Here is a 26667-nt window from a genome sequence, read left to right as displayed (position 1 = left end):
TAATGCTCTGTGGGTCACCGTGGTGAAATACAAGAATCCACACGTGCGCAATGCAGTTTAACACGTCACGTAGGCTTTCGCAACCAATATCATCCGTAATAGAGGTTTTTGGGTTAAATCGCGTAAATATATAAATGTGTCGTCAAAACAGCCAACTAGTAAGGATTGTCACGTAAACAGAACGTGGCCAATTCATCACTAGTACAGCACTAGTGTGTAGTGTCATGTATAGTAGTGTAGTGTATAATGTAGTGTATAGTGTAGTGTATAGTAGTGTATAGTGTAGTGTATAGTGTAGTGTATAGTAGTGTAGTGTATAGTGTTGTGTACTAGTACAGCACACCGGTTGTGCGTTGGAGAGCCAAGCCACAACATTTACAGTCTGAGTACCGTGACGTTTCGCCAGTAATTACAATTAGCTTCATCAGGCAACAGCCAGATATGTGGAAAAGTCTTACTGTTCCGTTCCTTATATAGAGGCATAGATGTGTTGACCATGCAGCTGGGCTCTTGCACAATTGACGGGGGGGGGGGGGGGGGATTACTGAGGCAACGTACATTATGCATGTGCATTATGCGAGGCCTTTGAACTTGTCCTTCCTCTTTATTATTCATTGTTTATTAAAATAGCCCTACCAATGGCAATCCCTATTGAAGTACGCTGCTCTTTGTAGGCACGCATTTAAATAACGTGTTATTTGATGATTCGCTAACCACGCAGCACTAAGGCAGTAGCGAATCATCAAGCTCGTCCCTTGGTGTGGACCAATCAGTTTCAAGGACAATGCCACATATATTATCATAGTGTGTGTTTTTTGTTTGCATTTTGACTGCAGGTATTGTGGTTAATGCAGTAACATTAATCCTTGTAAAAAGGTTTCAGTTTTGTTGCCAGAAAAAAAAGGGGAAAACCCTATTATTTTATTTTGGTACTGGCAAAGGAGGTCTAATGATGTAAATTCTGATCTCGTCCGAAATTCTTATCTAGGTACCAATTTTCATAATTTTTCAGATGCATCCAAAAATCAGGAACACATCTCCAAATGTGCCCTGAGATCTGGAGATCTGTAAAAAAAAGAGCTTTATAGTTCATATTCTTGGTTCTTTCGGTAAAGTCCTTTCATTTCGGGTCTTAATTGATTGTTCACGCTTACGGTGGCTTTCAGACCGCATCCATTATTTTCGTCTCCCCCCTCCTCTTTTCCAAACATAGATGGACTCGTCCATCTGAACAAACTTGTCAAATCGCTCTGCGTGGTGCTGACGTTAAGAAAAAAACGCCACTTTTTTCAAATTTTCTTGCTGTGGTTTTCACACCTGATGATGATTGCTTGTGTTGCAGTCGAAACGTTGTGATGGTTTTATTTTTATTATTTTATCGTTTCCCTTCAACGTGGTGACTTTATCGAAAGAACCAAGAATATGAATCCCTGCAGTCACGAAAGCTTTAAATCAAAATTTAGCTTCATAGCTCATCGGATTCCTCCAATGCAAATAAACGTTCCGATTCCGACGACTTAACGCGTGCACCGGCACGGTTGATTTTGCACCTGCGTGAAGTCCTGGATCTCGTCCCCGTAGAGCTCATGTATTGACCAAGGCGTGACCTCGAGCCGGCAGAGGCGAGAGTAGATGTGGAACACCAGGTCCTCCTCGTCAAAGAAGCACCTCTGGGACTTGACGTGCTGGTAGGCGCGGAACAGCCGATGCACCTCGCCACGGTCCCCGGTGAAGTTTGGCGCCCGCTTCCGGCCCAGCTCCTCGTAGTGCTCCAAACCGAGGACCCCGTTGGGGCTCTGGAGGGCCTCCACGGAGCCCTTTACGAAAGACTTGATCTCCATCCACACCGTGGCAGGGTTATACGGGCTCTTCCCCTTCACCATGGCGGGCCAGATGTCGCTCGTGAACACTTCGTACGTCACGAACTTCCTGGGGTCCTCTTTTTTGGATTCGTGAAGTTTGCCGATGTCCGCCCGGTGGTCTTCCTCGTCGTCAGGATCCTCTTCCATCGCGTCTTCTGTGTCGCCGAGGCCCAAAATGTCGTCGTCCATGGACCACCCGCGGACGGCTTCCTTTAAGCTCCCGTCTCCGTTCCTGGCAAAGAATGGGTTCGCGAGCGACGCGTCGAGCAGCAGGAGGAGTTGTCGCGAGTTCAAGAAGAGCGGAAAGTTCTCGTCTTTGACGTCCTGGAGCCTGTACACGCCGCTGATGTCAACGGGCGAGTAGTGCCGGGTGCCGGCGGTAGATTTGGACAGTTCCACAAAGTTCCTTTGCGCCTCTCGAGACAGCACGTGGTTCTTGGTGACAAACAGCTGATGAAGATGTTCACAAATTGGAGCGGCGCCTCCCTCGGGCTGGTGACTTGCGAGCCGTGCGGCACCGAGCTCGGCCGCAGGTTCCAAGAAATCATTTCCTCGGTCGACGTCGAAAAGCTCTGAAGCATGGAGGCAAGCTTCTCGTTCCGGCTCGCGCGTTCCCTTTCGGCCGGTATCACCCACACAGCCGTTCTTCACGGGGCAGTCAAACGCAACGTCCTCCCCGACTCCCGCGTCGTCCGGCAACGGAGGCGGCGGAAGCGCGGCCTTCGGGATCCACGGCTCTCCCCGGAGCGCGGTCGTCTGCCAATACCTGTCGAACGTGTTCCACAGCCGGTACATCAGGCACGTGGTCTTGCCGGTGCCCGAGCGGCCAACGAGGATGATGGCTTCTGAGGGCATGGGGTTCAGGTTGATGACCGCGTGCTCCAGCTCTCCCACGCGGAACGGGTATTCGATCGTCTGCTCGGGGCAGCGCAGGACGTTGAGCGCCACGGTCGTGCCGAAGGTGTGGAACTTCTCGATGTTGTACTCGTTCTCCGTCGTGCTCGCCGGAGGAAAGTAATCCCGGGCTTCCGCCGACACGGGCCGGGCACCGGCGGAGCCGCCCGCCTTGACGAAGAGCAGCGGGTACCTCCGCCGCACGTTCTGCTGCGAGGGGAACGATGCTCGCTCGATGCCCTTCAGCTTGCGGCGGAGCGAGCAGGACGTCCCACGGTCGCAGGAGGAAATGATCCTCTTTATTCTGTGGTCGAGTTGCTTGTGATCAAGGACAATGTCCCAAATGCGGATGATCTCGCTGTAGACTTCTCCAGTCGTCTCTCCTCCCGAAGCAGACTCTTCGGAGCCGGTGATTTTCTCGGGCTTGGCACTGCAACGTGGCGAAAAGTCGATCGCCAATTCCCAAAGCAGCCTGGCGGCCCTGTCTACCCTGGCCTCAAACAGCCTGATCTCGCTGGACTCGGCGACGCCTTTCACTTTCTTGATGCGGTGAAGGTGCCAGTCACCGTTGCCCAGCGAGTAAATCACCCTCACGATATTCCTCCTCGCGGCGCGCGGGAGGCTCTTGTCGTTGAGGGTTCTGAGGGCGTCGCGAGTGCACTCGATTTCCCAGGTCAGCGATTCAAAGTCAGGGCCCGCCGTGCCGTCGTCACCGTCGTCGTCGCCGTCCCCGACACCGTCCTCGTCGCGGGCGTCTTCGCCGTCGGACAAACCGTCCGCTTCGTCGGGCGCGTCCGGAGGGCCGCCGCCGCCGCCGCCGCCGGCTTGGCGTTCGGCGACGCTCGGGGGCGGCTCGGCGGCCGTCGGCGCGGGAGACGCCGGCTCCGCGGATCTCGCCGCCCGCGTCTCCGCGGGGTCGTACTCCTCGATGAGCCCTTCGATTTCTCGGGCCAAGGCGTCTCGGGCCAAACTGACCGCATCCTCCTTCGCGGCGTCCACTTTTTCCATGTCGCCGTCGTCGCCGTCGTCGTCCTCCCCCGCCTCCTCGACCGTTTCGCCCACGGGATCGGAGGCGAGCGCCTCGGGCCCGGCCGCCCTCCTGCGCTCCGGCGGGCGCCTGCGTCTCCCGCCGTCGCGTCCGCTCCCGCCGCCGCCGCCGCCGCCGCCTTTCTGCTCGCGGGCGAGGCTGTTCCACGTCCGCACGCGGGGGTCTTTCGGCCCGACGCCCCAGAACGCGCGCCTCCCCGCCTTGTTGCGGCACGCGCCGTCGACGCGGCACGCGGCGAGCAGGCGCAGTATCTCGTCGTGGCGCTTCGAGGGCGGCGAAGAGAAGACGAGGTGCAGCAGGGAGTTGCCGCCCGCGTCCCTCGCGTTGACGTTCGGGGCTTTCTCCAAGAGCAGCTTCAGGACGCGCAGCCCCTCTTCGTCTGGCGACAGATAAAAAAACACGGCGCAAAGCGATAAGCAGCTCCAGAGAAACGCGGCTCTCTGCGCCAATCGCCCGGAGGCGCGCCTCCCGACCCTGTCGGTTCTCGCGAGCTAAGCAGGCGCCGAGCCCGCGACGTGGCCCGGGTGGCGAACCGACGTGCCGGCCAGTTTGCCCGTAGACGGCCGCTCACCGCCACGTGGCGGAGTTAGACTGATGGCCTTAATCTTAGTTGTCTTGTGGTTGTTGTTGTTGTTATTTGACTTGCATCCCACTGGGATTTTTGCACACAGCGTTGGTGTACGGTGCTATTTCAGGAATATTTTGATATTTTTGTTCCTGAATTTTCTGTTTGCACAGTCAACACAAAGTCACTTTAAGATGTTTTCTTGTTCATGTTTTTTGTTTGTTGCGGTTGCACCCGATTCAAGAGCCGAATGGCTCACAGGGCTATACCAAATAAATGAACTATGAACTAACTATGAACTATGTACTGTAATAAAGAAGTTGCCTATCCAAAGTGTCTCCAGAACCCACCACACATAACGGCGCAAAATTAATTAAACATACGTGCAATACAATAGCACCCCTGGGTTAACACACACTCTTACGCGTTTCCCACTTGCGCACCTCGAAGAATCACCGCGCACTTCTTGCTACTTACCATCAATGCCCTTGTGAAGGATGAGGATCATCGCGGCGTGCAAGGGGTTGGCGCCGATGGAGGCGGGCTTCGCGCCGTGGCTGAGGAGCCACGTGACCATAACGGCGATCCACTTCTCTTGACCCGGGGCCAGCAGCTGTGGCAAGATGACACTGGTCAAAAAGTACACAGGAGGGCCCTCCACACGCCAGTTCACCACGGGTCTCCTCCCTTGAAACCGTTCTCGCTTAGGTTAAGTCAAAAGTGATTTGCCTACCCCAAATTAGTTGAAGCGGTGCTCATCTGCTGTTTCACGGCCCTAGCCAGCGGTGTAAACTCTGCGTTTCTACGGTGGGAGGGCGAGTCGATCCACACGCCAACTGCCGCTGACATCCTCACAAAGTGGTTGCTCATTTTAAAGTTTTGATTTAAAGCTTTCGTGACTGCAGAGAGAGATTCATATTCTTGGTTCTTTCGGTAAAGTCACCACCACGTAGAAGGGAAACAATAAAATACGTGACTTTACCGAAAGAACCAAAGAAGATGAATCATTGCAGTCACGAAAGCTTTAAATCGAAATAAAATTCTCACGACGTTTCGACTGCAACACAAGAAGCAATCATCATCAGGTGTGAAAACCACAGCAAGAATTTTTTTTTTCAAATTTTCTTGCTGTGGTTTTCACAGCTGATGATGATTGCTTTGTTATCAAACGGTTGAGGAGTGATGATGATGATGGGTGAAGTGAACTCCCAACCAGGATTAGAACTCACAGCCCTCTAACTGGGAGCCGTTTGCTCTGCCACTGAGCCACCCGGCAGGTTGCTTAGATCACAATCACCGCCTAATAAGACACGGATGAGAAACGCAGAGAGCCGCTGGGAAAACACCGGAAAATAAAAGCTGGAAATTACGCAAAAAATCACGGCGAGACATCCGTTGGAATGCACCGAGAGACAGGGAGAGGGAACAACGTCGATTAGAGAATAATCACGCGTTAGAGGCTGCTGTATATTTGACTTTTCCAAAAAAGAATTTAAAAAATGCGATCTTGTCTGTCCCTTGTAGACATTTGTGTGTTATCTTTGAGTTCCAAGAGTTAAAAAAAACAGATGCAGAAAAAAATAAATTAGCACAGTAGTTGGAAATCGAACAGGCTTGGTGGCTTGGAATGATAACAAGTTCACGTGAACCTGGGAAACTCCTTCCTCGAGCACAGGCATCACCAGAGAGGCCATACCCTGCTGTTTGAACTGTGCCCAAGACAGGGAACTGGCCACACTCAGTATCTGAACATTAATTTAGAATACATCCTGGTGATTGGAGTCGAAACGTTGATAATGACAGCCACCGCATATGAATATTCTTGATCATGGTATTAAACTTAACTTTGACGAGGACATACGACTACATGGCAATGCAGCTCAGGGTAAAAAAGGTTTTGACTATTTTGCATGACCTTATGAACAATCACCGACAGGTTGAGTCAGCCTACAGTGCGAATGCACTAGTGGCCACGGAAGGTAATGACAAGGGTATCAGTTATGAGTGTGAAGGGACTGGTGGCTACAGGAGGTAATGACAGGGGTATCAGTTGTGAGTGTGAAGGGACTGGTGGCTACGGGAGGTAATGACAGGGGTATCAGTTGTGAGTGTGAAGGGACTGGTGGCTACAGGAGGTAATGACAGGGGTATCAGTTGTGAGTGTGAAGGGACTGGTGGCTACGGGAGGTAATGACAGGGGTATCAGTTGTGAGTGTGAAGGGACTGGTGGCTACGGGAGGTAATGGCAGGGGTATCAGTTGTGAGTGTGAAGGGACTGGTGGCTACAGGAGGTAAGGACAGTGGTATCAGTTGTGAGTGTGAAGGGACTGGTGGCTACAGGAGATAATGACAGGGGTATCAGTTATGAGTGTGAAGGGACTGGTGGCTACGGGAGGTAATGACAGGGGTATCAGTTGTGAGTGTGAAGGGACTGGTGGCTACGGGAGGTAACGACAGTAGTATCAGTTGTGAGTGTGAAGGGACTGGTGGCTACAGGAGATAATGACAGGGGTATCAGTTATGAGTGTGAAGGGACTGGTGGCTACGGGAGGTAACGACAGGGGTATCAGTTGTGAGTGTGAAGGGACTGGTGGCTACGGGAGGTAACGACAGGGGGAGTCAGCTGTGAGTGTGAAGGGACTGGTGGCTACGGGAGGTAATGACAGGGGTATCCGTTGTGAGTGTGAAGGGACTGGTGGCTACGGGAGGTAACGACAGGGGTATCAGTTGTGAGTGTGAAGGGACTGGTGGCTACAGGAGGTAACGACAGTGGTATCAGTTGTGAGTGTGAAGGGACTGGTGGCTACAGGAGATAATGACAGGGGTATCAGTTATGAGTGTGAAGGGACTGGTGGCTACGGGAGATAATGACAGGGGTATCAGTTGTGAGTGTGAAGGGACTGGTGGCTACGGGAGGTAACGACAGGGGTATCAGTTGTGAGTGTGAAGGGACTGGTGGCTACGGGAGGTAACGACAGGGGGAGTCAGCTGTGAGTGTGAAGGGACTGGTGGCTACGGGAGGTAATGACAGGGGTATCCGTTGTGAGTGTGAAGGGACTGGTGGCTACGGGAGGTAACGACAGGGGTATCAGTTGTGAGTGTGAAGGGACTGGTGGCTACAGGAGGTAACGACAGTGGTATCAGTTGTGAGTGTGAAAGGACTGGTGGCTACAGGAGATAATGACAGGGGTATCAGTTATGAGTGTGAAGGGACTGGTGGCTACAGGAGATAATGACAGGGGTATCAGTTATGAGTGTGAAGGGACTGGTGGCTACGGGAGGTAATGACAGGGGTATGACCAGAAACATTCTACGGCCACATCGCAAACTCATCGACCCACCTGAAAGAGGGAGTAGAGACTCACTAATGACGCCGGCTCCACTCCCACCACAGAATTTAGGGGTCGGAGGTCATCGGGCGTACACGCCACTATGTACATCTCCTGTTATTTGCACACCGGACACAAATAAAAACCAACATCACCCACACACGTTCCACGACATGAGGGCTATCCCCCCCCCCCCCCCAAGCATTAACGTCAGCCAGGTTAAAACCAGCACGAGTCGTTGGAAAACACCGCCGTTAATTCGAACAGGGCACGATCACTACGGGAACTGCGCGTGCATCGAACGGATCGCGCAACATTAAAACGCCGCTCGTTGAGCATTCGCGCGCGTCCAAGACGGCGCGAACGCTGCGCGTGCCAATTCACACGCGCCAAGCTGACGGCAGAACGGAGCGCCGTAAAACCCCCGTCGTTGTGCCGTACGATGCTCCAGGGTGCCCGCAAACGTCGCCTTGCTCTCAGCAGACGCGTGACACGATCCCACGAGGCCGAGCGGGAGATGCCGCCGCGCCCGTAGGGGCATCAGACACGACTGGCGTGCGCGACTCGCGGTCGGCCGCACGTGCCTTCCAGAGGCCCTGCTCTGCCATCTCGCGCAGCAGCTGTTGCCACACTTTCTCCGTGTGCAGCAGCGGTTCTTCTTGAAGCATGCGGAGAACCCCTACGAACAGGCTCTTGTTGTCGGTCTTGCCTGCGGCCAACACAGACAGAAAGGCCACCAAGTCAAGCGTGGGAGCATACGTAAAAGACAAAAACGTAGCAATGTCACACCGTAGGGTGTAAAAACGAAGGGAACATTTACGTGAAAAAAACTTACCATTTGTGTGTGCGCGTGTGTGCGCGTGTGTAAACGTGCATCAGCTGCTGGTGAGAAAAGTGGCGTTCGTGTGCGTGTTGATCATACGTCCATGTGTGTGTCAGCTTCGAGTGAGGAATGCGGTGTTCGTGTGTGTGCGTTCCCAATGTGTACAAAATAACAACGCGCACCGTCCACTTACAGAACCTTGAGATGAAATCACATTTAGATGCACGCTACACAGATCCACATTATCTAGGAGGTGACCTCTGTGTCTAAAACCACACGTGCCTAAGAGATCAAATCACATTTAGATGCACGCTACAGAGATCCACATTATTTAGGAGGTGACCTCTGTATCTAAAACCACACGTGCCTAAGAGATCAAATCACATTTAGATGCACGCTACACAGATCCACATTATCTAGGAGGTGACCTCTCTGTGTCTAAAACCACACGTGCCTAAGAGATCAAATCACATTTAGATGCACGCTACACAGATCCACATTATCTAGAAGGTGACCTCTGTATATAAAACCACACGTGCCTAAGAGATCAAATCACATTTAGATGCACGCTACACAAATCCACATCATCTAGGAGGTGACCTCTGTATCTAAAACCACACGTGCCTGTGTTGCGGTAAGTGTGCCCACAAACCGTATGACATTGCGCCTAATGATCCCAAGGCATACTAACGGTTCATGGCCTTGAACATTTCCATGAGGAATTCAACGGTGAGGTTGACGGTGTGGCCAGAGGAGACAAGCAGGACAGCCAGGCCATGTTGCAGCGCAGCGACTGCTTCCTTTGCCTCGCCCAGCCCAGCGAGCGCCGTGCCCAGCTGATAGTAACCCTGCACACAAAGACAAAGATCCCCCCTTGGAGCCTCAACAGACTTTTGGGGAAAGTGCTGTTTTGCAAACCACCTATGAAGACCAGCGTGGCACACGAGGGGGTGGGTGGCCAGCACCATGCTGGGCTGCCCGTGTCTCCCTAAGTTGCGATTATTTACACAATGCACCAGGTACTCATTTGAGGTCGAATCGAACTCGGCGGAAGCCCAGGAACGGTTCGGATAATGGTCACTGGTGTTGGCAATGAGTGTGGGATTGTTTCCTGAAAAAAACTTTCTATGAAATTGCAGTTCATGTGGGTAGGCAAAGAATTTACCTTGTTTTTTACTTTTAATTTTACTGTGCAACACAGTATAGTAATTAATAAATACATACACTATATAGTTTATACAGTACGGTACTGTAAATTGCTCTGTTATGCTAAATTATCACCATTTCTTGAGACTCTTGGGTAGGGCTAGGCCATTTTTCGACTTACGATGGGGGGGTCGTCGTAACGCATCTCCGTCGTGAGTCGGGGACTACCCTGTACACCGGGGCAAGGGCCCAGGACAAGTGTGGATATCTCTCACGACAGTTTTAACTGTGGGTGGACGTTGAACACAGGTGGTGGGGTCGTTAAGAGCAACGCGCTAAACCGCTGAGACGCTTACTCCACACGTAACACGATCGCCTTCGCCGGGGCTGTGCCAGCCTTAGAGAAGGTGCTTGGTCGGAGCACGTGCACCAACAGCATATGCAGGTTATCTAGGAAATATTTGATACGTGTCTAGATTTTTGTCTGTCTCTGTGTGTCCCTCCCGTCTCTCTCTCTCTGTGTGTGTGTGTGTGGCTGTGTTTCCCTCAACTCCCCGTCTGCGTGACATCCCACATTGCTGTTGAGTGGGCCTATCTCTCCCTGGGGGCTGTAAAACAAATTCCGTTGGGGGGGGGCACATGATGGCACAACTTCCAAATGCATTTGAAAAGCAGTTGGCAATGCCAAAAGGATTATACCAAATATGAATTAACGTAGCATCTGACCAGCGTACATATTTACACAGACGACAATTCGCGTTGTTGACTATGATGATGACTCGTGCAAAGGTGTGGCTTGCCGCCTGCAATGAATACCTTGCACCATTGCCGGTCAGCGTCGATGGACTTGCACGACATGGTCACAGCATCTTCGAATCTCCCCAACTTGACGTAAGTCATGGCCATGTTGCAGAAGAGCAGGGAAACAACTCTGCCAGGAGTCACACGTCAGCTGTCGCTTAATGCCACGACTCGGGGTTTGTTTCACTGAAATCCACTCGCAGCGATTAATGAATGAATGTCATGATTTACAGCAAAGGTCTCTAGTTTTTTTTTTTAAAGGGCATTTACTGCCAATGCAACAGTTCATCCCACGAAAGCACAAACACCTCCTGGCATAGGCCTGGCCTACAAGGGGAAGCATTATCACCCGTTATTACATCTCGGACCCAGCTGATGCCTGTCTCTATGTGTAGTGGTTGGTGGCACTGTGCCATGAACTCAGTTACCCGGGTTCGATTCCCAGTCACGGCCACCACCAGTGACGATTATCTGAACCGGTCCTGGGCCTCTCCTAGGTCGACTCAGCCTCAAATGAGTACCTGGTGTGGTGTGTAGTAAACATCGCCACTGGGGAGACAAAGGCGGTCGGGCGTGGTGCTGGCCACCCACCCCCTCTTGTGCGGTGCCGGCTTCGTAGGTGCTCGCTAACAGCACTTGCCACTACAGTCTGCTAAGGCTACACGGGGGATCTTTGCCTTTGTATTTTGTCTTGCTGTCTCTCCTGTATCTCTGTATTCCTTTGTCTACCCTCGGTGCCTGTCTCTATTGGTAGTTCTCTTCACTTTAAGTTAATTTCACGAGTTATTTACTGTGGGTACTTTATTTAATGCAATTACACTTTGATTGTTTTTGGTCTCAGCCAAGAATGATCGGTACAAGTCTAGGCCTAGCCTAATGCATGGTAAATAAACAGTCAAAAGTGACTACTTTCTGTTAAAACAATTACTATTAAAATGTTTCGTGGTATTCATAAACAAGACGGAAGCTTGTGTTGCCTCCGAAACGTCGCGATTTCATTTTTAGTCGTTTTCATTATTTTATTTTTTTACCTAACGTGGGACTTTACCGCAAAAAAACAAAGAGCACGAATCCTTGCAGTCACGGAAAGCTTCAAATCAAATTCTAGATTTGAAGCTTTCGTGACTGCAAGGATTCATAACTCTTTTGGTTTCATTCGGTAAAGTCGCGTAGATAAAACGAAATAAGACAAAACAATTAAATCACGGACGTTTCGGAGGCAACACGAGCTTCCGTCTTCGGGTGTAAAAGTCAACGCAGAATATCTGTGTCGGGAGCACAGTTTAGAGACGACCTGGATTATATATACACAGGTTAAGGGAGGGGCTGGGATAAGTTACCCCTTTGATAGCGATCAAAGGAGCACTTGCCCTGAAACGTGAAGCAGGCGTCTTCTTTGGTTCTTTCGGTAAAGTCACGTAGAATGAGAATAAAATAATAAATTGATAAAATAAAATAACACAATAAAATTCTCACGACGTTTCGGCCACAACACAAGCGGCCTTCATCAGGTGAAGGGATGAGACTGTCTGGTAGGACAGCGCTGGAGTGAAAGAGCCACGTTCAGATCACGACTTTTAAGCTGTGTGAGAGGAAACAAAGCGCCCTCAACTTTAGCACCACGGATAGCTACGGGCCCCGTTCAGACGGACGAGTTCATCCATGGTCGGAACAGAGGAGGGGGAGAGAGACAGCTTAGAGTCGCGGCATCTCTTCAGAAAGGTGAGAGACTCGATTAGTTGAGCCTTCTTATCCCAGGCGGTTGAGGGAAGGGGGGGGTGAGGAGTCAGCAAATCAAAGTTCAAATAAAATCCCGACTCGGGATGGTTGCGCAACAAGCGCCGAGTCTCCATCGCACAACGCACAGCAGCTGCTACCTCGCGACCGCGTTCCTTGACCCTGTAACAATCTCACGTTGTGACCTCCAGCCGATCAGCGCCACCACATTGATTATTCTTCTTTGGTTCTTTCGGTAAAGTCACCACCGTCACCACGTAGAATGAGAATGAAATAATAAATTGATAAAATAAAATAACACAATAATAATATTCTAACACGACGTTTCGGCCACAACACAAGCGGCCTTCATCAGGCGAAGGGGACGAGACTGTGTCTGGTAGGACAGCGCTGTAGTGAGAATATTATTATTGTGTTATTTTATTTTATCAATTTATTATTTTATTCTCATTCTACGTGGTGGTGGTGGTGACTTTACCGAAAGAACCAAAGAAGATGAATCCTTGCAGTCACGAAAGCTTCAAATCGAAATTTAACCACGTTGATTATTATTATTGTCAACGCCGGGGCAATCCCGTGACGACGTACGCGTGTGACCAAGCTGAGATGTCACAAATTCCATTTGGAACCTGCCCGTTAGATGTCACGATATGCGTCTGCATTTGACGATACCTGCCGACAGAGGCGGAGTGGCAGAGTTGCAGGGACAGAGCCTCCTCGTAGATTTTGAGGGCTTCAAGGTAGTAGCCCATGTGAAATAAATCCTTCCCCATCCGATTCATTACGATGGAGAGCGCATCCACTTCTTCTACAAATTCAGCCTGCACACATCACCCAACACAACATCAACACATCACCTGCACACATCACCCAACACTACATCAACACATCACCTGCACACAACATCAGCACATCACCGACAAACATCACCCAACACAACATCAACACATCACCTACACACATCACCTGCACACAACATCAGTACATCACCTGCACACATCACCCAACACTACATCCGCACATCACCTGCACACAACATCAACACATCACCTACACACATCACCTGCACACATCAGTACATCACCTGCACACATCACCTGCACACATCAGTACATCACCTGCACACAACATCAACACATCACCTGCACACAACATCAGCACATCACCTACACACATCACCCAACACAACATCAACACATCACCTACACACATCACCTGCACACAACATCAGTACATCACCTGCACACATCACCCAACACTACATCAGTACATCACCTACACACATCACCTGCACACAACATCAACACATCACCTGCACACAACATAAGCACATCACCTACACACATCACCCAACACAACATCAACACATCACCTACACACATCACCTGCACACAACATCAGTACATCACCTGCACACATCACCCAACACTACATCAGTACATCACCTACACACATCACCTGCACACAACATCAACACATCACCTACACACATCACCTGCACACAACATCAGTACATCACCTACACACATCACCCAACACTACATCAGTACATCACCTACACACATCACCTGCACACAACATCAGCACATCACCTACACACATCACCTGCACACAACATCAACACATCACCTACACACATCATCCGCACACATCAGTACATCACCTACACACATCACCTGCACACAACATCAGCACATCACCTGCACACATCACCTGCACACATCAGTACATCACCTACACACATCACCAAACACTACATCACCTGCACACATCACCTGCACACATCACCCAACACAACATCACCTGAACACATCACCTACACACATCACCCAACACAACATCAGCACATCACTTGCACACAACAACATCAGCACATCACCTACACACATCAGCACATCACCTGCACACAACATCAACACATCACCTGCACACATCACCTGCACACAACAACACCAGCACACTACATCACCTACACACATCACCTACACACATCACCTACACACATCACCTACACAAATCACCTGCACACTACATCACCTGCACACTACATCACCTGCACACAACATCACCTGCACACTACATCACCTACACACTACATCACCTACACACTACATCACCTACACACTACATCACCTACACACAACATCACCTACACACAACATCACCTACACTACATCACCTGCACACAACATCACCTGCACACAACATCACCTACACACTACATCACCTACACACAACATCACCTACACACATCACCTACACACTACATCACCTACACACAACATCACCTACACTACATCACCTACACACTACATCACCTACACACATCATCACCTGCACACTACATCACCTACACACTACATCACCTACACACTACATCACCTACACACATCACCTACACACTACATCACCTGCACACTACATCACCTACACAATACATCACCTACACACTACATCACCTACACACTACATCACCTGCACACAACATCACCTGCACACTACATCACCTACACACTACATCACCTACACACAACATCACCTGCACACATCACCTGCACACTACATCACCTACACACTACATCACCTGCACACTACATCACCTGCACACTACATCACCTACACACTACATCACCTGCACACAACATCACCTACACACTACATCACCTGCACACAACATCACCTACACACTACATCACCTACACACTACATCACTACACACAACAACATCAGCACATCACCTACACACTACATCACCTACACACTACATCACCTACACACATCACCTGCACACAACACCTGCACACAACATCAACACATCACCTATACACATCACCTACACACATCACCTGCACACAACATCAACACATCACCTGCACACAACATCATCAGCACACATCACCTGCACTACATCACCTACACACATCACCTACACACTACATCACCTACACACAACATCACCTACACACTACATCACCTACACACTACATCACCTACACACATCACCTGCACACAACATCACCTACACACTACATCACCTACACACAACATCACCTACACACTACATCACCTACACACTACATCACCTACACACTACATCGCCTACACACTACATCACCTACACACAACATCACCTACACAACAACATCACCTACACACTACATCACCTACACACTACATCACCTACACACAACAACATCACCTGCACACTACATCACCTACACACTACATCACCTACACACATCACCTACACACAACATCACCTACACACTACATCACCTACACACTACATCACCTACACACATCACCTGCACACAACATCACCTACACACTACATCACCTACACACTACATCACCTACACACTACATCGCCTACACAGTACATCACCTACACACAACATCACCTACATAACAACATCACCTACACACTACATCACCTACACACTACATCACCTACACACATCACCTGCACACTACATCACCTGCACACTACATCACCTACACTACATCACCTGCACACAACATCACCTACACACTACATCACCTGCACACAACATCACCTACACACTACATCACCTACACACTACATCACTACACACAACAACATCAGCACATCACCTACACACTACATCACCTACACACTACATCACCTACACACATCACCTGCACACAACACCTGCACACAACATCAACACATCACCTACACACATCACCTACACACATCACCTGCACACAACATCAACACATCACCTGCACACAACATCATCAGCACACATCACCTGCACTACATCACCTACACACATCACCTACACACTACATCACCTACACACAACATCACCTACACACTACATCACCTACACACTACATCACCTACACACATCACCTGCACACAACATCACCTACACACTACATCACCTACACACAACATCACCTACACACTACATCACCTACACACTACATCACCTACACACTACATCGCCTACACACTACATCACCTACACACAACATCACCTACACAACAACATCACCTACACACTACATCACCTACACACTACATCACCTACACACAACAACATCACCTGCACACTACATCACCTACACACTACATCACCTACACACATCACCTACACACAACATCACCTACACACTACATCACCTACACACTACATCACCTACACACATCACCTGCACACAACATCACCTACACACTACATCACCTACACACTACATCACCTACACACTACATCGCCTACACAGTGCATCACCTACACACAACATCACCTACATAACAACATCACCTACACACTACATCACCTACACACTACATCACCTACACACATCACCTGCACACTACATCACCTACACACATCACCTACACACAACATCACCTACACACAACATCACCTACACAACAACATCACCTACACACTACATCACCTACACACAACATCACCTACACACTACATCACCTACACACTACATCACCTACACACTACATCACCTACACACTACATCACCTACACTACATCACCTACACACTACATCGCCTACACACAACATCACCTACACACAACATCACCTACACACAACATCACCTACACACTACATCACCTACACACTACATCACCTACACACTACATCACCTACACACAACATCACCTACACACAACATCACCTACACACTACATCACCTACACACTACATCACCTACACACTACATCACCTACACACTACATCACCTACACTACATCACCTACACACTACATCGCCTACACACAACATCACCTACACACAACATCACCTACACACAACATCACCTACACACTACATCACCTACACACTACATCACCTACACACAACAACATCACCTGCACACTACATCACCTACACACTACACCTACACACTACATCACCTACACACTACATCACCTACACAATACATCACCTACACACTACATCACCTACACACTACATCACCTGCACACAACATCACCTGCACACTACATCACCTACACACTACATCACCTACACACATCACCTGCACACAACATCACCTGCACACTACATCACCTACACACTACATCACCTGCACACTACATCACCTGCACACTACATCACCTACACACTACATCACCTGCACACAACATCACCTACACACTACATCACCTGCACACAACATCACCTACACACTACATCACCTACACACTACATCACTACACCAAACAACATCAGCACATCACCTACACACTACATCACCTACACACTACATCACCTACACACATCACCTGCACACAACACCTGCACACAACATCAACACATCACCTACACACATCACCTGCACACAACATCAACACATCACCTGCACACAACATCATCAGCACACATCACCTGCACACTACATCACCTACACACATCACCTACACACATCACCTGCACACTACATCACCTACACACATTACCTACACACATCAACTACACACTACATCACCTACACACTACATCACCTGCACAATACATCACCTACACAATACATCACCTGCACACTACATCACCTACACACTACATCACCTACACACAACATCACCTACACACATCATCCGCACACATCAGTACATCACCTACACACATCACCTGCACACAACATCAGCACATCACCTGCACACATCACCTGCACACATCAGTACATCACCTACACACATCACCAAACACTACATCACCTGCACACATCACCTGCACACATCACCCAACACAACATCACCTGAACACATCACCTACACACATCACCCAACACAACATCAGCACATCACTTGCACACAACAACATCAGCACATCACCTACACACATCAGCACATCACCTGCACACAACATCAACACATCACCTGCACACATCACCTGCACACAACAACACCAGCACACTACATCACCTACACACATCAACTACACACATCACCTACACACATCACCTACACAAATCACCTGCACACTACATCACCTGCACACTACATCACCTGCACACAACATCACCTGCACACTACATCACCTACACACTACATCACCTACACACTACATCACCTACACACTACATCACCTACACACAACATCACCTACACACAACATCACCTACACTACATCACCTGCACACAACATCACCTGCACACAACATCACCTACACACTACATCACCTACACACAACATCACCTACACACATCACCTACACACTACATCACCTACACACAACATCACCTACACTACATCACCTACACACTACATCACCTACACACATCATCACCTGCACACTACATCACCTACACACTACATCACCTACACACTACATCACCTACACACATCACCTACACACTACATCACCTGCACACTACATCACCTACACAATACATCACCTACACACTACATCACCTACACACTACATCACCTGCACACAACATCACCTGCACACTACATCACCTACACACTACATCACCTACACACAACATCACCTGCACACATCACCTGCACACTACATCACCTACACACTACATCACCTGCACACTACATCACCTGCACACTACATCACCTACACACTACATCACCTGCACACAACATCACCTACACACTACATCACCTGCACACAACATCACCTACACACTACATCACCTACACACTACATCACTACACACAACAACATCAGCACATCACCTACACACTACATCACCTACACACTACATCACCTACACACATCACCTGCACACAACACCTGCACACAACATCAACACATCACCTATACACATCACCTACACACATCACCTGCACACAACATCAACACATCACCTGCACACAACATCATCAGCACACATCACCTGCACTACATCACCTACACACATCACCTACACACTACATCACCTACACACAACATCACCTACACACTACATCACCTACACACTACATCACCTACACACATCACCTGCACACAACATCACCTACACACTACATCACCTACACACAACATCACCTACACACTACATCACCTACACACTACATCACCTACACACTACATCGCCTACACACTACATCACCTACACATAACATCACCTACACAACAACATCACCTACACACTACATCACCTACACACTACATCACCTACACACAACAACATCACCTGCACACTACATCACCTACACACTACATCACCTACACACATCACCTACACACAACATCACCTACACACTACATCACCTACACACTACATCACCTACACACATCACCTGCACACAACATCACCTACACACTACATCACCTACACACTACATCACCTACACACTACATCACCTACACACTACATCACCTACACACATCACCTGCACACAACATCACCTACACACTACATCACCTACACACAACATCACCTACACACTACATCACCTACACACTACATCACCTACACACTACATCGCCTACACACTACATCACCTACACACAACATCACCTACACAACAACATCACCTACACACTACATCACCTACACACTACATCACCTACACACAACAACATCACCTGCACACTACATCACCTACACACTACATCACCTACACACATCACCTACACACAACATCACCTACACACTACATCACCTACACACTACATCACCTACACACATCACCTGCACACAACATCAGCACATCACCGACAAACATCACCCAACACAACATCAACACATCACCTACACACATCACCTGCACACAACATCAGTACATCACCTGCACACATCACCCAACACTACATCCGCACATCACCTGCACACAACATCAACACATCACCTACACACATCACCTGCACACATCAGTACATCACCTGCACACATCACCTGCACACATCAGTACATCACCTGCACACAACATCAACACATCACCTGCACACAACATCAGCACATCACCTACACACATCACCCAACACAACATCAACACATCACCTACACACATCACCTGCACACAACATCAGTACATCACCTGCACACATCACCCAACACTACATCAGTACATCACCTACACACATCACCTGCACACAACATCAACACATCACCTGCACACAACATAAGCACATCACCTACACACATCACCCAACACAACATCAACACATCACCTACACACATCACCTGCACACAACATCAGTACATCACCTGCACACATCACCCAACACTACATCAGTACATCACCTACACACATCACCTGCACACAACATCAACACATCACCTACACACATCACCTGCACACAACATCAGTACATCACCTACACACATCACCCAACACTACATCAGTACATCACCTACACACATCACCTGCACACAACATCAGCACATCACCTACACACATCACCTGCACACAACATCAACACATCACCTACACACATCATCCGCACACATCAGTACATCACCTACACACATCACCTGCACACAACATCAGCACATCACCTGCACACATCACCTGCACACATCAGTACATCACCTACACACATCACCAAACACTACATCACCTGCACACATCACCTGCACACATCACCCAACACAACATCACCTGAACACATCACCTACACACATCACCCAACACAACATCAGCACATCACTTGCACACAACAACATCAGCACATCACCTACACACATCAGCACATCACCTGCACACAACATCAACACATCACCTGCACACATCACCTGCACACAACAACACCAGCACACGACATCACCTACACACATCACCTACACACATCACCTACACACATCACCTACACAAATCACCTGCACACTACATCACCTGCACACTACATCACCTGCACACAACATCACCTGCACACTACATCACCTACACACTACATCACCTACACACTACATCACCTACACACTACATCACCTACACACAACATCACCTACACACAACATCACCTACACTACATCACCTGCACACAACATCACCTGCACACAACATCACCTACACACTACATCACCTACACACAACATCACCTACACACATCACCTACACACTACATCACCTACACACAACATCACCTACACTACATCACCTACACACTACATCACCTACACACATCATCACCTGCACACTACATCACCTACACACTACATCACCTACACACTACATCACCTACACACATCACCTACACACTACATCACCTGCACACTACATCACCTACACAATACATCACCTACACACTACATCACCTACACACTACATCACCTGCACACAACATCACCTGCACACTACATCACCTACACACTACATCACCTACACACAACATCACCTGCACACATCACCTGCACACTACATCACCTACACACTACATCACCTGCACACTACATCACCTGCACACTACATCACCTACACACTACATCACCTGCACACAACATCACCTACACACTACATCACCTGCACACAACATCACCTACACACTACATCACCTACACACTACATCACTACACACAACAACATCAGCACATCACCTACACACTACATCACCTACACACTACATCACCTACACACATCACCTGCACACAACACCTGCACACAACATCAACACATCACCTATACACATCACCTACACACATCACCTGCACACAACATCAACACATCACCTGCACACAACATCATCAGCACACATCACCTGCACTACATCACCTACACACATCACCTACACACTACATCACCTACACACAACATCACCTACACACTACATCACCTACACACTACATCACCTACACACATCACCTGCACACAACATCACCTACACACTACATCACCTACACACAACATCACCTACACACTACATCACCTACACACTACATCACCTACACACTACATCGCCTACACACTACATCACCTACACACAACATCACCTACACAACAACATCACCTACACACTACATCACCTACACACTACATCACCTACACACAACAACATCACCTGCACACTACATCACCTACACACTACATCACCTACACACATCACCTACACACAACATCACCTACACACTACATCACCTACACACTACATCACCTACACACATCACCTGCACACAACATCACCTACACACTACATCACCTACACACTACATCACCTACACACTACATCGCCTACACAGTACATCACCTACACACAACATCACCTACATAACAACATCACCTACACACTACATCACCTACACACTACATCACCTACACACATCACCTGCACACTACATCACCTGCACACTACATCACCTACACTACATCACCTGCACACAACATCACCTACACACTACATCACCTGCACACAACATCACCTACACACTACATCACCTACACACTACATCACTACACACAACAACATCAGCACATCACCTACACACTACATCACCTACACACTACATCACCTACACACATCACCTGCACACAACACCTGCACACAACATCAACACATCACCTACACACATCACCTACACACATCACCTGCACACAACATCAACACATCACCTGCACACAACATCATCAGCACACATCACCTGCACTACATCACCTACACACATCACCTACACACTACATCACCTACACACAACATCACCTACACACTACATCACCTACACACTACATCACCTACACACATCACCTGCACACAACATCACCTACACACTACATCACCTACACACAACATCACCTACACACTACATCACCTACACACTACATCACCTACACACTACATCGCCTACACACTACATCACCTACACACAACATCACCTACACAACAACATCACCTACACACTACATCACCTACACACTACATCACCTACACACAACAACATCACCTGCACACTACATCACCTACACACTACATCACCTACACACATCACCTACACACAACATCACCTACACACTACATCACCTACACACTACATCACCTACACACATCACCTGCACACAACATCACCTACACACTACATCACCTACACACTACATCACCTACACACTACATCGCCTACACAGTGCATCACCTACACACAACATCACCTACATAACAACATCACCTACACACTACATCACCTACACACTACATCACCTACACACATCACCTGCACACTACATCACCTACACACATCACCTACACACAACATCACCTACACACAACATCACCTACACAACAACATCACCTACACACTACATCACCTACACACAACATCACCTACACACTACATCACCTACACACTACATCACCTACACACTACATCACCTACACACTACATCACCTACACTACATCACCTACACACTACATCGCCTACACACAACATCACCTACACACAACATCACCTACACACAACATCACCTACACACTACATCACCTACACACTACATCACCTACACACTACATCACCTACACACAACATCACCTACACACAACATCACCTACACACTACATCACCTACACACTACATCACCTACACACTACATCACCTACACACTACATCACCTACACTACATCACCTACACACTACATCGCCTACACACAACATCACCTACACACAACATCACCTACACACAACATCACCTACACACTACATCACCTACACACTACATCACCTACACACAACAACATCACCTGCACACTACATCACCTACACACTACACCTACACACTACATCACCTACACACTACATCACCTACACAATACATCACCTACACACTACATCACCTACACACTACATCACCTGCACACAACATCACCTGCACACTACATCACCTACACACTACATCACCTACACACATCACCTGCACACAACATCACCTGCACACTACATCACCTACACACTACATCACCTGCACACTACATCACCTGCACACTACATCACCTACACACTACATCACCTGCACACAACATCACCTACACACTACATCACCTGCACACAACATCACCTACACACTACATCACCTACACACTACATCACTACACCAAACAACATCAGCACATCACCTACACACTACATCACCTACACACTACATCACCTACACACATCACCTGCACACAACACCTGCACACAACATCAACACATCACCTACACACATCACCTGCACACAACATCAACACATCACCTGCACACAACATCATCAGCACACATCACCTGCACACTACATCACCTACACACATCACCTACACACATCACCTGCACACTACATCACCTACACACATTACCTACACACATCAACTACACACTACATCACCTACACACTACATCACCTGCACAATACATCACCTACACAATACATCACCTGCACACTACATCACCTACACACTACATCACCTACACACAACATCACCTACACACATCATCCGCACACATCAGTACATCACCTACACACATCACCTGCACACAACATCAGCACATCACCTGCACACATCACCTGCACACATCAGTACATCACCTACACACATCACCAAACACTACATCACCTGCACACATCACCTGCACACATCACCCAACACAACATCACCTGAACACATCACCTACACACATCACCCAACACAACATCAGCACATCACTTGCACACAACAACATCAGCACATCACCTACACACATCAGCACATCACCTGCACACAACATCAACACATCACCTGCACACATCACCTGCACACAACAACACCAGCACACTACATCACCTACACACATCAACTACACACATCACCTACACACATCACCTACACAAATCACCTGCACACTACATCACCTGCACACTACATCACCTGCACACAACATCACCTGCACACTACATCACCTACACACTACATCACCTACACACTACATCACCTACACACTACATCACCTACACACAACATCACCTACACACAACATCACCTACACTACATCACCTGCACACAACATCACCTGCACACAACATCACCTACACACTACATCACCTACACACAACATCACCTACACACATCACCTACACACTACATCACCTACACACAACATCACCTACACTACATCACCTACACACTACATCACCTACACACATCATCACCTGCACACTACATCACCTACACACTACATCACCTACACACTACATCACCTACACACATCACCTACACACTACATCACCTGCACACTACATCACCTACACAATACATCACCTACACACTACATCACCTACACACTACATCACCTGCACACAACATCACCTGCACACTACATCACCTACACACTACATCACCTACACACAACATCACCTGCACACATCACCTGCACACTACATCACCTACACACTACATCACCTGCACACTACATCACCTGCACACTACATCACCTACACACTACATCACCTGCACACAACATCACCTACACACTACATCACCTGCACACAACATCACCTACACACTACATCACCTACACACTACATCACTACACACAACAACATCAGCACATCACCTACACACTACATCACCTACACACTACATCACCTACACACATCACCTGCACACAACACCTGCACACAACATCAACACATCACCTATACACATCACCTACACACATCACCTGCACACAACATCAACACATCACCTGCACACAACATCATCAGCACACATCACCTGCACTACATCACCTACACACATCACCTACACACTACATCACCTACACACAACATCACCTACACACTACATCACCTACACACTACATCACCTACACACATCACCTGCACACAACATCACCTACACACTACATCACCTACACACAACATCACCTACACACTACATCACCTACACACTACATCACCTACACACTACATCGCCTACACACTACATCACCTACACACAACATCACCTACACAACAACATCACCTACACACTACATCACCTACACACTACATCACCTACACACAACAACATCACCTGCACACTACATCACCTACACACTACATCACCTACACACATCACCTACACACAACATCACCTACACACTACATCACCTACACACTACATCACCTACACACATCACCTGCACACAACATCACCTACACACTACATCACCTACACACTACATCACCTACACACTACATCGCCTACACAGTACATCACCTACACACAACATCACCTACATAACAACATCACCTACACACTACATCACCTACACACTACATCACCTACACACATCACCTGCACACTACATCACCTGCACACTACATCACCTACACTACATCACCTGCACACAACATCACCTACACACTACATCACCTGCACACAACATCACCTACACACTACATCACCTACACACTACATCACTACACACAACAACATCAGCACATCACCTACACACTACATCACCTACACACTACATCACCTACACACATCACCTGCACACAACACCTGCACACAACATCAACACATCACCTACACACATCACCTACACACATCACCTGCACACAACATCAACACATCACCTGC

The 26667-nt window shown here is 48.4% G+C and overlaps 1 protein-coding gene across 1 annotated transcript in view; it reads right to left on the bottom strand.

Annotated features, from left to right (window-relative positions):
* The window catches only part of LOC142912375 (TPR and ankyrin repeat-containing protein 1-like), a 47570-nt gene that overhangs the window by 18410 nt on the left and 2493 nt on the right, over window positions 1-26667 (bottom strand). Inside the window, exons 2-8 of the mRNA XM_076060539.1 lie at window positions 12878-13026; window positions 10484-10598; window positions 9213-9369; window positions 8283-8407; window positions 7711-7812; window positions 4847-4982; window positions 1551-4183 (exon numbers count right to left, since the gene is read on the bottom strand). Coding sequence (XP_075916654.1) covers window positions 1551-4183; window positions 4847-4982; window positions 7711-7812; window positions 8283-8407; window positions 9213-9369; window positions 10484-10598; window positions 12878-13026 — 3417 coding nt within the window. The remainder of the gene's footprint in view (window positions 1-1550; window positions 4184-4846; window positions 4983-7710; window positions 7813-8282; window positions 8408-9212; window positions 9370-10483; window positions 10599-12877; window positions 13027-26667) is intronic.

Source organism: Petromyzon marinus, unplaced genomic scaffold (genome assembly GCF_048934315.1).
Source record: "Petromyzon marinus isolate PM22_M1 ecotype Great Lakes invasive population unplaced genomic scaffold, UKy_Petmar_22M1.pri1.0 PM_G_Scaffold_2, whole genome shotgun sequence".
NCBI classification, from domain to species: Eukaryota; Metazoa; Chordata; class Hyperoartia; order Petromyzontiformes; family Petromyzontidae; genus Petromyzon; species Petromyzon marinus.
Note: the sequence above shows the minus strand (reverse complement) of the source record. Positions and strands in the feature narration are given on the sequence as shown.